At 37.2% G+C, this 14847-nt stretch overlaps 4 protein-coding genes and 1 non-coding gene across 5 annotated transcripts; 2 read left to right on the top strand and 3 right to left on the bottom strand.

Moving 5' to 3' along the window:
- Positions 1–32: 32 nt before the first annotated feature.
- Positions 33–2486, bottom strand: LOC106441420 (protein DMP9-like). Its single transcript, XM_013883239.3, has one exon. The coding sequence runs from the start codon at positions 1868–1870 to the stop codon at positions 1142–1144; it is 729 nt and encodes a 242-aa protein (XP_013738693.2). The 5' UTR covers positions 1871–2486; the 3' UTR covers positions 33–1141.
- Positions 2470–2543, bottom strand: TRNAV-AAC. Its single transcript has one exon. It is a non-coding gene; the product is annotated as a tRNA-Val (tRNA).
- Positions 2544–2638: 95 nt separating this feature from the next.
- Positions 2639–4451, top strand: LOC106430583 (soluble inorganic pyrophosphatase 6, chloroplastic). Its single transcript, XM_048751878.1, has 5 exons — positions 2639–3019; positions 3377–3638; positions 3716–3897; positions 3983–4081; positions 4188–4451. The coding sequence occupies exons 1-5, from the start codon at positions 2768–2770 to the stop codon at positions 4278–4280; spliced, it is 888 nt and encodes a 295-aa protein (XP_048607835.1). The 5' UTR covers positions 2639–2767; the 3' UTR covers positions 4281–4451.
- Positions 4452–5796: 1345 nt separating this feature from the next.
- On the top strand, positions 5797–7875 carry LOC106387344 (protein RMD5 homolog). Its single transcript, XM_013827178.3, has 2 exons — positions 5797–6131; positions 6652–7875. Exon 2 carries the CDS (start codon positions 6669–6671, stop codon positions 7812–7814), a length of 1146 nt encoding a protein of 381 aa, XP_013682632.1. The 5' UTR covers positions 5797–6131; positions 6652–6668; the 3' UTR covers positions 7815–7875.
- Positions 7876–8104: 229 nt separating this feature from the next.
- On the bottom strand, positions 8105–11637 carry LOC106384930 (heat shock 70 kDa protein 10, mitochondrial). Its single transcript, XM_013824852.3, has 5 exons — positions 11367–11637; positions 11214–11278; positions 11051–11129; positions 9202–10389; positions 8105–8893 (listed from the first exon to the last, which is right to left on the bottom strand). The coding sequence occupies exons 1-5, from the start codon at positions 11439–11441 to the stop codon at positions 8255–8257; spliced, it is 2046 nt and encodes a 681-aa protein (XP_013680306.1). The 5' UTR covers positions 11442–11637; the 3' UTR covers positions 8105–8254.
- Positions 11638–14847: the final 3210 nt, after the last annotated feature.

Here is a 14847-nt window from a genome sequence, read left to right as displayed (position 1 = left end):
AACTCTCTATTGATCTGACTTTAAGGTTGGTAATTGTTGTTTTCTTCATGGGGTTTCTATGTTTCTCTAATACCGAATCGTAGATCTTAGTTATAAAACCTTTTACAAAAGCATAATTCTTGTATAGTACTTCAGAAAATTAACTTTTCATTTCTGTTTTGTGCGTTTCAGAACTACATAAATTATATCTTGAAAGTATAGTACATAAGAAAATTGATTATTTATCGATGAAAGTTTAGTAGCCACATTAGCAGCATTTCTAATATAATATTTAGGTTTGTTCCATGAAACTATATCGGAAACACAAATTTTATTGATATAAAATTGTATCATTTTGTGCAAATGAACATGTTTAACATTGGAAAATATACCATCGCTTATCTTAGTGTAAAAATACTATATATTCATTTATTTGGTATTAACTAATTTATAAAATTGAAATATATATAATATCTTTTCAAAATATAAACTAAGATACTATCTGATGAGTAACTTTTAGATGTTTATATTTTTGGTTTCTAGTTTTAGTTTGCTCGCTTCTTAGGTTTAGTGATTACAAAAGTTATTTTTCTGAACCTTCGATCAACTCGGGAGTTTGTGATTCTGTATACATTCTGATGAGTAACTTCGGTACATGGATTCTTCATATCTTTGTTGCTTGTCTTTTAAAATATATTTGTTGTTGTTTTTTCAAGAATGGAAAGAGAGCAGATGCTAGTGACAGTAATGTTAGCAACCTGTTGTTCTAAATAATGGTAGCCATACATATGGAGGAGAGCTAGACTGGAAGATTGTTGCCTTTATATAAATGATGTTGATAAACATTTCACTGTAAGAGCCTAATCTTTAGTAGTAGAACAAGACTAAAATTCTCAGACGTTGTTTCTTACCTTTATATAAACTGGTGTATCAGGGTACACCAACAGCCATTGGAGACTGTTTTAGAGATTACAAGAGACCAGATGGAAAGCCTGCTAATAGTTTACAACATAATGATCACAATGTGACTAACAACATTTTTATTTTACAGTACAATACAATAGGTGAAGATTAGATAGTAGAGTTCAATACAAGTTATCTGAATTACATGCAAAACAACAATACAAATACACAAAACACACAGAACGTACTTAAAGAAAAATCAAGCAGACATGCATCCAACACCACGTCTAGTGGTCGGGAAAACAAGAAACAGAGCACTGCAAACGATTCCGACCATTAATGGGAAACTCTCCATAACTTGATCCATCTCTTTCTGTTTCCCCGGAACGAGACAACGCGTGACTCTCCTGTCCGAAAACGCAATCGCCATAAACACCAAAACGCTCATCACTGCATGAACAAAGTCGTTAACTTTCAACTTATACCTCTCATCAGTCACCGGAATCTCCGCTTCCGCGAACGCGTCTCCTCCGCCTCCGAACTCAGGCGGCGGCGGTTTCATGAACACGGCGAGTCCACGCGGGGTCACGAACCCGTAATAGATTTTCTCGTCGGCGGCTTTGAAACTGTCGGTGAAATGGAAGAAGAAGCAGGAGGTTGCGCAGAGAAGGAGGAGGATATGGATCATGAGCGTGTTGATTCCGTTGCAGTCTCCGTCGCGGTAGATGGAAGGGAGAACCATTTCGAACATCAGGAGAGTTCCTGTCGGGAGGAAGTTGACGATCATCGATGTCTTTGAAACCGTTTTTTGAACTCCTTGAGCGACCATGCGGCGTTTGCGGCCTCTTCCTCCTCCTGCTGCGGCTCCTGGGGGAAGTGAAGGAAGTGAAGAGATTAATAAAGGTTTGGGCGAACGAGAGGGTGGTGATGGTGATGGTTTTTGCGGCGTGTAGACTCTGATCCCGACACTTTCCTCTGTTTTCTCCATCTTTGCTTTTTGTGTGTTTCTCTGTTTTTCTGATTAAACAGTTTCGTAGTCTTGTGTGAAATGGAATGTGTCAGTTTATATAAACAGTTATGTTCCGTTGAGACTGTAACGGTTTATATTTATCAAAAAAAGTGATCTCTGGAAACAAGAGGAAGGGCAAATCGGTCTTCACAGAAGAAAACATAACCGTTCTTTTCTGACAGGGTGGTTAAAAAATAACGACTTGAACCGGACTAAAATTGAGCCGTGTAAACCGTAATCCATATTGAAAAACCAAATTAATAATCAACATGGAAACTTTGAGAGCTACAATGGTCAAGACTCAAGCGAAGAGTGCAACAACATACATAAAGAAGATAAAGGAGGGATAAGGAAAGATTCTTACAAATGAACAACATTTTTTTTTCCACGCATTATTATAATAATCAATAAAATGTCCTGTGATCTAATGTATCCTTGACATTCAAAATCCAGATACCATTTCTTTATGTTTTTGTTCAGAAGCATAATCTCAGGTATGATTTGGACGGAATTTAGGCAATGTCGTTACGATGACAAGTGTGAAGGTGAAGAAAAATATAAAAATTGGAAAAACTTCTTGGCTTCGCCCGGGTTCGAACCGGAGACCTTCAGTGTGTTAGACTGACGTGATAACCAACTACACCACGAAACCATTATGTTATCCATTTCTAAACATCGAATATTGATATATTCACTAAAGTTGGTAATAATACTTAACCCGACAAAACCCACGTGGTTTATTCTCTTCGGTTTGCAATCTTTTGTCCGAACCAAATCCAAAATTTTTATAATTGATTTGTTCTCTCTCCGTGGAGAAGAATAAAGGAGAGAGAGAAACGAAAGGCCACCACATTCTTCAATCTTCTTTCCACAACAATGGCGGCTACAAGAGTGATTACTGCAGCTTCCGCCACCTCGTACTTCCTCGCCAAACGAGCTTTCGTTCTCCCGGCGAAGAGATCATGCGGCGGCGGCGCTCTCTGCTTCAACAGAAGAGCTTTGGTGTTGAAATCGAAGCGGCCCTTCTCTTGCAGTGCCATATACAACCCTCAGGTGAAGGTTAAAGAAGAAGGTCAACCCGAAACCCTAGATTATCGAGTCTTCTTCCTCGATGGCTCCGGAAAGAAGGTACCTTTTCTCTGGTCTCTGCCAAAGCTTGTTGTCTCTCTGTTTGATAATCAACGTTTCTAAAGGTTCCAACTTTATGAAATGCTTTTGATTCATACTCTGTTCTGTGTCAATGCTCTGTTTTTTTTTGTGACAAGATTGAGGAAATGGGTTTATCTGTGTTACGAAAATCCAAAAGATTTGAACTTTTCGGTATATATCACATTTTTATTTGGAATACTCTTGTGGTTATGCAATGAAAGATTGTTTATATTCGATCTACATTGTGATTTTTTGTTGAAAATGCTCTTGATTCGTTACTCTGTTCTGTGTTTTTTTTTTTTTTTTTTAAGGTTTGAATATGCATGTTGTGTATAGGTGTCTCCATGGCATGATATACCATTGACCTTGGGAGATGGAGTTTACAACTTTATAGTTGAAATCCCTAAAGAGTCCAAAGCAAAAATGGAGGTTGCTACTGATGAAGACTTCACTCCTATTAAGCAAGACACCAAGAAGGGAAAGCTCAGATACTATCCGTACAACATAAACTGGAACTATGGGTTGCTTCCACAGACATGGGAAGATCCATCTCAGGCAAATGCTGAAGTTGAAGGAGCTTTTGGGGATAATGATCCAGGTTAACTTTGTCATACTCTCTTTATTTATCTACTGGAATTGTTATTAAGGTTTGATTCTTGGTTATGGGTTTTGTAGTTGATGTTGTTGAGATTGGTGAAACCCAAAGGAAGATAGGGGAGGTTCTTAAAATCAAGCCATTGGCTGCTTTAGCTATGATTGATGAAGGAGAGCTAGACTGGAAGATTGTTGCTATTTCATTGGATGATCCAAAAGCTCACCTTGTGAATGATGTTGATGATGTCGAGAAGCATTTTCCTGTAAGAGCTAATCTTTAGTAGTTAGAAACAAAGACTAAATGCTCATGAATTTTGTTTCTGACCTTTATATGATATGGTGTATCAGGGGACGTTAACAGCTATTAGAGACTGGTTTAGAGACTACAAGATCCCAGATGGAAAGCCTGCTAACAGATTTGGTCTTGGAGACAAACCAGCAAACAAAGTAAGTTCATCACTTTACAAATGTCTCTTGTCATGTTTTTTTTGGTTACTGAAACTGAGAGAAGAGAGAAGCTGTAACACTTGTGGTGTGGTGTTCTTTGTTACAGGAGTATGCATTGAAGATCATTCATGAGACAAATGAATCATGGGCTAAACTTGTGAAGAGATCAGTTGATCCTGGAGACCTTTCTCTTTTCTAAACAGTTAATTGCAATATCCAATTCATTCTTGTTTTTCTTTCAAAGAGATCTAAACTTTGAGGTTTTGTTTTTTCACCATTGATGACTGAGAAATAATAAAAATACATTATTGTAAAATTTATATTTTGGAAATAAGTTTAAGTATGAAAATATAGACTTTGATTGCTTTTACACTCATTTTATTGATTTGATTTCATTTTGACAAAAACTAAGCAACAAGAGAAACCTTATCTCAAAACCATGTGGAATGTACTACTACTACTACAGGCATATGCTGCAGCAAAGTCTAATACAGATGCTTGCCTTGGCGGGTAAAGAGGAGATGCGAATGTGGTTGAATGCTCTTTTGTTGCTTCACAGGTTTTAAGATCAAACAACTTTTAGTACAAAACTCTTTACTTTTCTCTTTCTTTCAATTGTAACGGCTTTCTTTGCAAGCAAATTAAGTTAGCTTTCTTTGCAAGCAAATTAAGTCTAGGGCGTACTAGGAGTAGAGGAAGTGTGTATCGGTCCTTGGGTCTTGAAACATTCTCTCTCCAAATAATTACTTGTCACAAAAGAAAGCAAAGAGACATCTTTTATCCTTATTTCTTCTCTTTCACAATCGACATGGTTGGCTTGGAGAAAGCAAAAGAAGAATTAGCTGGAAGTATTCAGATAGGTGTCGACTTCATCATGACATGAAACTAAGAATAATCACAGAGACAAAATAAGATCTTTTAAAATCATTTGAACATTTACTATTTATATATTGGAAAACAAATAAGAGAACACCAATAATATGTCATAGCTAATTAATTTGTCTTACTTAATGGAGTATTTGATTTTGTAACGACTTACTCAGAAGAAAAATTAATTGAAAACACGTGTTAAAAGAAAACGGTAAATTGAAGAAGATTATAAATACCTTTGAACAAAAAGAAGAAAACAACAATTACGTTTTCATCTAAATATTATATATATATACTATATTGGGTCCATAAACAAAAGTATCAAATCCTAAAGAAAAAAAAAAGAGAGAACAATCCACAATGGTTTTCTCTACAAATCGCAAATTCTTTTTCACATCGTTCTTGTTTTTAATTATCCTCACAAAAGCGTCGACGTTTGGTATTTCATCACCCAAACAAGTCGTGATGATTAACAAATTAGGCATACGCCAAACTATAGACGTGCATTGTAGGAGCGGGAATAGCCTGTTTCGCTCAGACCTGGAGCTAGTTTTGAGTTTAAGTTTCCTACAAATTCGTTGATAGCTACAAAGTACACTTGCAGTTTCCGGTGGCCTTTCGCAGGCAAAGAGTTGTGGTACGACATTTTCACATCGAGTAGAGACGCCAACGTTTGTGATGTATGCCTTTGGTATATTTTCGACAGTATAATTTGTCGGATGCGACTTGATAGGGAGGAACCTACAATGTGTGATATTTGGAATCCTCTCCATTAAACAATATTTAATTTGTTTTTAATATATATATATATATACTTGAAAACTAATAATTAAAAAATAAATCAAAATGGTGGTGTTGTTATTATCCTTATAGAATAATGATAATTTGATTGCTTTAGAAATGTGATTTATATTGAAAATATTTTGCATAATATACAAAATAGAAAAAGATTTTCGTATCAAATCTGAACAGAAACAAAGATTTGAGTACCTAACAAACAACGCATCTTCTTCCCGATTTGTACTTGATAGAGATTCCATGTTTTAAGGAACGTACCTAACTATCTTGATATGTGTTTCAAAAGTTTACGTTTCCATATTCACTTCTTTCAATGAGTACTTTTGCTTCATCTCTCTGATTACTCCAAAACCGAAGCAGCAGACTTCCCGTGGCCTTCACGGTACTTCTTCATGCACATCTATTCATTTATTCCTTTCAACCAACGATTATAGTTTTCTTGTTCTATTAGTTCATAAGAGTGATCAAAATCACGTGTATTTCTATGGTATTGTTTGTGAATGAATCATTATTGCCTTTGTTCTTCTATTCTAGGTTTTAATTATCTACCTAGAACTAGGGCATCCTTTAGACAAGAAAACCGAACACTGTTTGGTGTATTCTTTTCGTTTGTTTTATACTCCAAATATTTGATGTTTCGGATGAATGCACAAAAATTAAGGCATATACTTTTACTTAAAAAATAACATTTAAAATATAAACTAAAACTAATTTAGCTAATCATAAAAAACACTATAAAATATCATTGATATAGTTTTTGGTAAAACTAAAATTTATATAAAAATATCAAAACATCATAAAATTCACTAAAATATCATATATTTTGGAACTGAGGGAGTATTCTTGTAAAAAACCATGTCTTACTGTTGTTTGATCATCAAACTAGTTACATGTTGTTGCAGATTAATCAGAAGAAAAAATGGATCCAATTGCTACGGTGAAAGATGGATTCAACCAAGTTGCTAAGAGACAAAAGCATTACCACACCATTTCCCAAGCCGTCACCGACGGAGCTTTTGAAGGATTCGTAGAGTCACTGGTTCAGATCCTAACCAAGAACGACCCCAAAACGGTTCTCACCGAGCTGAAGCTCAAGCTCGACTCTCTTTTACCGATCAACCATCTCCAAGAATCACAAAAGGAAACGAACACTAGTCTCACCAAGTTCGAGAAATTTCTCGGAAAATCTGATATGTTTCCAGCCTCCATAAGCATTGATTTGGACCATCAGCTAGTGGACAAGATGCTTGTCGAGTATCTTTACCGACAAGGGTTGTTCGAAGTTGGAGAGCTTCTTATTAAAGAATCTGAAGTAGATGTAGATGGTCAACTAAGTGAGGCTATAGCTAGGTCTCTCGAGATCCACCGAGTAACCGAGCCGCTGAAGGAGAAAGACACTGAGCCTGCGATGAGATGGATCTCTGAGAACAGAGAGAAGCTGAAGGAAGACGGTTCAAAACTGGAGATGGAACTCGTAAGCCTAAAGTACTGGGAGATGTTAAGACAAAGGAAACGTTCAGAGGCTTTAAGGTTTGCAAGAGCTCATTTCCCAAAGTTCGCTTCACTCCACAATGTAAAGATACGTAAGCTTATAGTCGCTCTCTTATGGGTTAAAGATCTTGAGAATTATCCACACGCAGAGGAGCTGTTTCCATTGGGTTGGGACAAGGCAAGCCGAGAGCTGACCAAGCAGTACTACAATCTCCATGATCAGCCATCTAGTTCTTTGTTGGCAGTGGCGTTATCAGCTGGTGTAGAGAGCTTACCGAGGCTTTTGAAGCTGGTCCGTGTGATGGGTTTGGAGAAAGAAGAGTGGGGAGAGATGAAACAGCTTCCGGTTGATCTGGAGTTGGGTGATGAGTTTCGGTTTCACTCGGTTTTTGTGTGTCCGGTTAGTAGAGAGCAGAGTGATGAATACAACCCGCCGATGATGATGCCTTGTCGTCATGTTCTTTGCAAGGAAACGATCTTGAGACTATGCAAGTGCTGTAGTACTCGTAGATTCAAATGCCCTTATTGTCCTGCATACACCACAGCTTCTGCATGCAGACAGTTATACATTTGAGAGATAGTTTGGTCTTGTTTCAGCTCAATAAGTTAATAAGTGACAAATACATTTATTTTCTCCTTAGAGAGCTTTCTTTCTTCTTTAGTCTCTAGTGAAACTTGCTTCACAAGAAATGGATTGTGTATCTTGCTAGCTAAGTTAGGGCAATAATTGCTGTTTTATCATTGGGACTAGCTTTCTTTACCTAATTACTCCTAAGCAAAACTTAAGTGGTGATTAACTTAGCAACAGAGAATACCTGGTAAACATTTATAACATCCAAATGAGTTTCGTTAGAAGAATTGAGATAAGGATCAACAAAAGCTTACTCCAAATGAGTTTCGTTCAATACAAAACCTTATTCCAGAAACAGATCCATTTCCTTAGAACATAGAACTCAACCATATGATCTAACCTAATCTCTTTAACCCAAACAGAGTAGAATTTAAGCCAACTCTTCACTTCTTCACTTCCTCGTAGTCAGCCTCTGGAGTTTGATCACTGCCTCCCTGAGCTCCTCCTCCTCCTGGTGTAGAATCCCCACCAGAACCACCACCACCAGACATGTGCTCTCCTATCTTCGAAACAGCTTTGTTCGCAGCATCGATCTTAGCCTTAATCTCATTGACATCATCTCCAGACGAAGCTGTCCTTAGATCCGCCACAGCATCTTCAATCTCCTTGGCGACTTCACTTGGGATCTTCTCTCTGTATTCACCGAGGCTCTTCTCTATGCTGTAAATCGTCGTGTCGGCTGTGTTCTTAGTGTCGATCAAGTCTTTCCTCTCTTTGTCTTTCTGAGCGTGCAGCTCTGCGTCTCTCACCATCTTCTGGATGTCGTCCTCCGAGAGTCCACCGGACGATCGGATTGTGATCTGTTGCTCTTTACCAGTGGTCTTGTCCTTGGCGGAAACGGTGACAATGCCGTTTGCGTCTATGTCGAATGTTACTTCGATCTGAGGGATGCCTCTTGGAGACGGTGGAATGCCGACTAGATCGAATTCTCCTAAGAGCTTGTTGTCTGATGCCATCTCACGCTCTCCTTGAAGCACTCTGATCCCAACTTGCGTCTGATTGTCTGCTGCAGTTGAGAACACCTTCAAGATAAAGAAACGAGAGACAACAACAACTTTTTAGTACAAACTTGACCAAAACAATAGATTGTGACGGAATCATCCACAACTAGCAATATCACAGGATTGTGCTTTCACCCTCAGCTCATAAGAGTGTAATCATGTAGGAATCATTGCCAACAAGAGAAACTCAAACATGCCTTGCTAAGTAGCTCAGATCTAACTACCTCATGCTACCATAGTTTTCTCTACTCCTATGTGATAAACTAGAACTAATCTTTCCTAGCTACTCGGTGATTTTCAATCATAAGGACATATCTATGCATGTATACCTGACTCTTCTTCGTTGGGATGGTTGTGTTTCGTGTAATCAACCTCGTAAAGACACCACCAAGTGTTTCAATACCCAGCGAAAGAGGCGTGACATCTAAAAGCAGCAACTCTTTAACATCACCACGGAGGATACCACCTTGGAGTGCAGCTCCCATAGCAACAGCCTCATCAGGGTTAACACCTTTACTAGGAGTCTTCCCAAAGATCTCAGCAACAACAGTCTGCACCTTAGGGACCCTAGTCATCCCTCCAACGAGAAGAACCTCATCAACCTCCTTAGCACTTATACCAGCATCCTTGAGACAGTTCTTGCAAGGATCACGAGTCCTCTCGATCAAGCCGTTCACCAGAGCTTCGAACTTCGACCTCGTCAGGGTGATATTAAAATGCTTCGCTCCAGATGCATCAGCTGTGATGAACGGCAGGTTAATCTCAGTTTGAGAGGTTGATGACAGTTCAATCTTGGCCTTCTCAGCAGCTTCTCGAAGCCTCTGGAGAGCAAGTCTATCTTTCGCCAGATCAATCCCCTCACTGGTCTTGAACTCATTCACCAAGAAGTCTAGCAGAGCATTATCAAAATCCTCTCCTCCCAAGAAGGTATCACCATTAGTAGCTTTCACCTCGAAAACCCCATTCGAAATCTCCAAAATCGACACATCGAACGTCCCACCACCAAGATCAAACACAGCAATCAAACCCTCCTTATTCGTCATCCCATAAGAAAGAGCAGCAGCCGTCGGCTCATTGATAATCCTCTCCACATCCAAACCAGCGATCCTACCAGCATCTTTAGTAGCTTGCCTCTGAGCATCATTAAAGTAAGCAGGAACCGTAACAACAGCTTTCTTCACAGACTTCCCCAAGTAAGCTTCTGCTGTCTCCTTCATCTTCGTCAACACAAACGCTCCAACCTGACTAGGAGAATACTGCTGACCATTGGCTTCAACCCACGCGTCGCCGTTAGGCGCACGCACGATCTTGTAAGGCACCATTTTCATCTCCTTCTGCGTTTGCGGGTCGTCGAACTTCCTACCGATCAAACGCTTTGTTCCGAAGAGAGTGTTTGTAGGATTAGTCACAGCTTGGCGCTTGGCTGGTGTGCCAACGAGAAGCTCTCCTTTGGGGTTGAAAGCTACCACTGATGGTGTGGTTCGAGCACCTTCAGCATTTTCAATCACTTTCGGATTCTACAAATCAGATAAAAACACAAAGTTTAAAACTTTGGAAGCTCAGAATTAAAAAAAACAAAAAAAAAAACAGAAAAAAAAAACACAAAGTTTTAAAACTTTCGGATTCTACAAATCAGATAAAAACACAAAGTTTAAAACTTTGGAAGCTCAGAATAAAAAACAAAAACAAAAACAAAAAACACACAAAGTTTAAAACTTTCGGATTCTACAAATCAGATAAAACACACAAAGTTTAAAACTTTGGAAGCTCAGAATTAAAAAAAACAAAAAAAAAACACAAAGTTTTAAAACTTTCGGATTCTACAAATCAGATAAAAACACAAAGTTTAAAACTTTGGAAGCTCAGAATAAAAAACAAAAACAAAAACAAAAAACACACAAAGTTTAAAACTTTCGGATTCTACAAATCAGATAAAACACACAAGCTCAGAATTAAAAAAAACAAAAAAAAAACACAAAGTTTTAAAACTTTCGGATTCTACAAATCAGATAAAAACACAAAGTTTAAAACTTTGGAAGCTCAGAATAAAAAACAAAAACAAAAACAAAAAACACACAAAGTTTAAAACTTTCGGATTCTACAAATCAGATAAAACACACAAAGTTTAAAACTTTGGAAGCTCAGAAACAAAAAAAAAACACACAATCAGAATCTCACCTTCCCTTCCATGACTGCAACACATGAGTTAGTAGTACCCAAGTCAATACCGATGACGTCATTCCCAGCAGGCTTCGAGCTGAATCCATTAGAAAAGAAAGCTTCAGAACAGAGACAAAGGTAAGACCTTTGCGTTAGCTAATTGATGGGGAAGATCAATTACCTAAATACCCTTGAGAAGCTTCTCCAGTTCTGACCGTTCAGTGATGCTTTCCCGCTGCTTTGAATCTGCAACAATAGAGTGAATCAGGATCACGTAATCATCTCAAGGATCAGATTTCTTATACAGATCGTATGAAGATTGAAGAAGATTTACGCATTTGTAAGCTGAGAAAGGAGCGGAAGCGACATCGCGGCGTCGAATCGAGCGGAGGAGAGCGGCGGTTGCCATGGTTTTTGAGAATTCAAGAGGCGATAGAATTGCGTCTGTGTAGTAGTGTGTATGATGAATAGGGTTTAAGGTTTTTTTGAAGGTAATGAGAGAGTTCGTTTTCTAGAGAAGGAGAGAAGGTTCTAGGCCGGTGGTGCGCTTCTCGGCTATGAAGCTTGGAGAAACGACGACGTTTCGAGAGCTGAATAAGCGTGAATCTAGTAGACCAAGTAAACGGACGTGCTTGTTGCTACGTGGAAGATGGATAAACGTTACTCTGGAACTTGTTGGGCGTTGGCTTCAATTTTTACAAGTATCGAGTAGTTAAAAATGAGTTTCGGGAAATAGGAGGGTCGGTTAGAAAATATTTTATACAAACGGCACATGTTGAGCCGGTCCGGTTAGGTGATAATTAATACCTAAGTTTAAATTTATGATCACCATCAACGAAATTTTAATAAGGTCAGATGATTTTAAAATAAAAAACAAAACTGCTCGTTTTGGTTAAATTCTGATCAGGGCATCGTACTGGCCGTCTAACAGCACGCACAAGCGGAGCGGTCGAACAAGACCCGACATATAAAACAAAAAGTTTAAATTTTTTAAAATATATATATATATACTCCCTCCGGATATGAATGTAAGATGTTCTGGCTTTTTTTCTTGTATACTAATGTAAGATGTTTTAAGGTTTAGTTAATGCATTTTGGTTTTATAAAAATGAAACTTCCAAGAATGTATATTTATCTGTGCAAAAGTGGTTAATTTATATGGGTAAAAGAAATTTCAAAGTCAAACTATTAATGACTATTGCATGAAATTAAACTATCGTACACACCTACACCTCTGTAAAGAATAGTCTTCTTATTTACCGTCACCTAATGTATCATCTTTTTTGTTCTTTTCTAAGATTTTTTTTCCAGAAATAAAATGGATGAATATGGCAAGACAAAAGTGAAGCAAGAAGAAAATAAATCAAATAACATGAAAGTCTGTCATGTAAAATCTTCTGATAAAGAAGAATCAAGTGATGTGTATCGAATTCATGACAGCAAATCTGTCACCATGCGAGAGTTTGATTTGAACAAAATATATTATGAAGTGGGAGGGCTTCATCCCGACAAAGAGATTGAAGAAACTATATTGACAATAATGAGGATAAATATGTCTAAGTTTTTTTTAGCTTTTTATAGTTCTGCTTTGTTCTATTAATGATGTTTGTTTATTTTTCATCTCTGTTCTAATAAATTTTCTTATTCTGGTTTTGTCTCTTACGACCACTAGAGATTCGTAATATGAATTCGAAAGAATTTTGTCAAAGAAAACATAAACTTGAAAGAATAAAAAAATTACAACAAGAAGACAAACTCTATAGAAATAATTAAAAAAGGCTTTTTACTAATGTAACGCAAACAAAACGTCAACATAACACAATCATAATAGAAACTTAAGTAGACAAATAATTTATTACATCTTGTACCAAGATAGGATCACAACTCAGTTGTAATGGTAAATTGCCTTCCTTCTCCAAAACAGATTTCTTCATATGTGGGATTTTATACTTGTTTTCTCCTTGGACCCTCATAATTTCTTGCATGCAAGTTTGTAAAGTCAAAAATATCCGGTTCACTTGTGTTGAAGGATATTCATCAAATGAAGCTTCAACCGCAGAAATAAGTTCTTGTATAGTCTTAGGACATACCTGATATTGTAGTGCTTGAATGGCACTAAAAAATCCCAGATCTAGAATATTCAAATCAGGTGAATTTGGTGGTTGACACATCAAACGGATATCAAAACCATGATCAGAAGCAGCTGCTTGAAATTCTTCATCATTCGGATCAACGTGAGTTCTCGCATTATCCTGTTGAATAAAAATAGTTTTTCCAAAATCTTCTTGTGGCCATCTTTCCCGGATTTTTGGAATTACTTTCTCAATTAAGAACTCCTTTATATTTTTTCTCTTGATTGAAGTCATTGCCTTTAACTCCAAAGTGCCTGCCGCTCGGTTTCTACTTCGTCTTTGAGCTGGTTGCATTGTAACAAATGGAAACAATCCTATTTTTCCTGAAAAAATCTCATTTCCTTCTCCGTCATATCTTGGACGCGCCATGGCAGCTAAAAACATTACCTTTGTAATGTAGTTTTTGCTCTGGCATGTACGGTGCGGCTCTTCTTCAACAGGAAGTAAGTAATAAGTCGAACTCTTCTTTGTCATGTAAAACCACTTTTCATCGATATGTACAATATTGTACATATCGATGAACTTCGGATTATTGGGAATAGTAGAACTATCAAGCATCGAGACACAAAATTCCAGCCGAGCTCTCATATTACCATCACTCAAAGATGGCTTGATGGCATTTGAATGTCGCTTAATGATCCCTCCTTTTAAAAGTCGAGACAAAAACCCATGGCTCACATTTAAAGATGCTGCAAGTGACCTTAGTGTTGTGCGACGATGGAGTGGAATGTTAGCGAATTGCTCAAGGTCAATTTGCTTTTTCTTCTTCCCACAATTTCCTTTCCTCTTGTGTGATACGTCAACAGCTTCTCCACTAGGAGTATTTTTGGCTCGTCGCCAAATCCGTTGGACCGTTTGTAAGGGGACTGAAAATAGATCCGAAACTTCTGTTGTCGTTGAATTCGGTAAAACTCCATTGACACTTCTCTCCAACAGTGCAAGATAGATCTCTACCCTTTCTCCATCTGTCATTTGTTTTCTTTTATGAACATTAGCTTCTTGAAGACCTTCTGACACGTGAATGTTTTCTCCTGTTGCAAATATCAAAAAGATTAAATTATTAAGATAACAAAAATTATTATTCTGTGATTCTTGTGTATATATAAATAATCGATCAAACAGCGATGATTTTTGATTTATCCAAAAAAGAGAATAATTCTTGATTTATCCAAAAAAGAGAATATTTCTTGACATGTATTAGTAGCAAATTATTAGAAGTAATATGTAGATATATATCAACAATACAAAATAAATAATTAGCTAAAAATAAGGAAACAAAATATACCTGAATTCGTAAAAGAATGATTTTCCAGTTCTTCATCATATTGAATAATTGCACCATCATCCGATGGAGTAGAATTTCTCGGTGGACTTTTATTCAAATCAAACAAAGCTTCTCTTTCATTATTTTGAAATGGTAAATTTAAATCAAATCTGTGAAAAGCCATTGATAAGTTTTAATTTGCATCAATCCATATTGCTAATATATATAGAAGATTAGTGAAATACTCTTTTGGTTTTGGCTCCATTCTAAATTCGTTTTCGTTAAAAATGTGGCTCCAAAACTAAAAAAATTCCCAAAGTGTAAAGTGTCTTTTGAGTAACCAAATTTATCTTGAAAAACAAACAAATCTAGTAATAGCAAATAATTATCTGGTTGGGTGGTTGGGTACGTGCAACTTG

Source organism: Brassica napus, chromosome C3 (genome assembly GCF_020379485.1).
Source record: "Brassica napus cultivar Da-Ae chromosome C3, Da-Ae, whole genome shotgun sequence".
Lineage (NCBI taxonomy): Eukaryota > Viridiplantae > Streptophyta > Magnoliopsida > Brassicales > Brassicaceae > Brassica > Brassica napus.
This window is presented reverse-complemented; position numbering and strand designations above follow the sequence as displayed.

Excerpts from the sequence above, each read along its gene's own strand:
- LOC106441420 (XM_013883239.3), bottom strand. The coding sequence starts at position 1,870 with ATGGAGAAAACAGAGGAAAGTGTCGGGATCAGAGTCTACACGCCGCAA.
- LOC106430583 (XM_048751878.1), top strand. The coding sequence starts at position 2,768 with ATGGCGGCTACAAGAGTGATTACTGCAGCTTCCGCCACCTCGTACTTC. Across the intron at positions 3,020-3,376 it reads TCGATGGCTCCGGAAAGAAG|GTGTCTCCATGGCATGATAT; the intron begins GTACCTTTTCTC and ends TGTTGTGTATAG. Across the intron at positions 4,082-4,187 it reads GAGACAAACCAGCAAACAAA|GAGTATGCATTGAAGATCAT; the intron begins GTAAGTTCATCA and ends TCTTTGTTACAG.
- LOC106387344 (XM_013827178.3), top strand. The coding sequence starts at position 6,669 with ATGGATCCAATTGCTACGGTGAAAGATGGATTCAACCAAGTTGCTAAG.
- LOC106384930 (XM_013824852.3), bottom strand. The coding sequence starts at position 11,441 with ATGGCAACCGCCGCTCTCCTCCGCTCGATTCGACGCCGCGATGTCGCT. Across the intron at positions 11,279-11,366 it reads CTTTCTCAGCTTACAAATGC|ATTCAAAGCAGCGGGAAAGC; the intron begins GTAAATCTTCTT and ends CTATTGTTGCAG. Across the intron at positions 10,390-11,050 it reads TTGCAGTCATGGAAGGGAAG|AATCCGAAAGTGATTGAAAA; the intron begins GTGAGATTCTGA and ends TCTGATTTGTAG.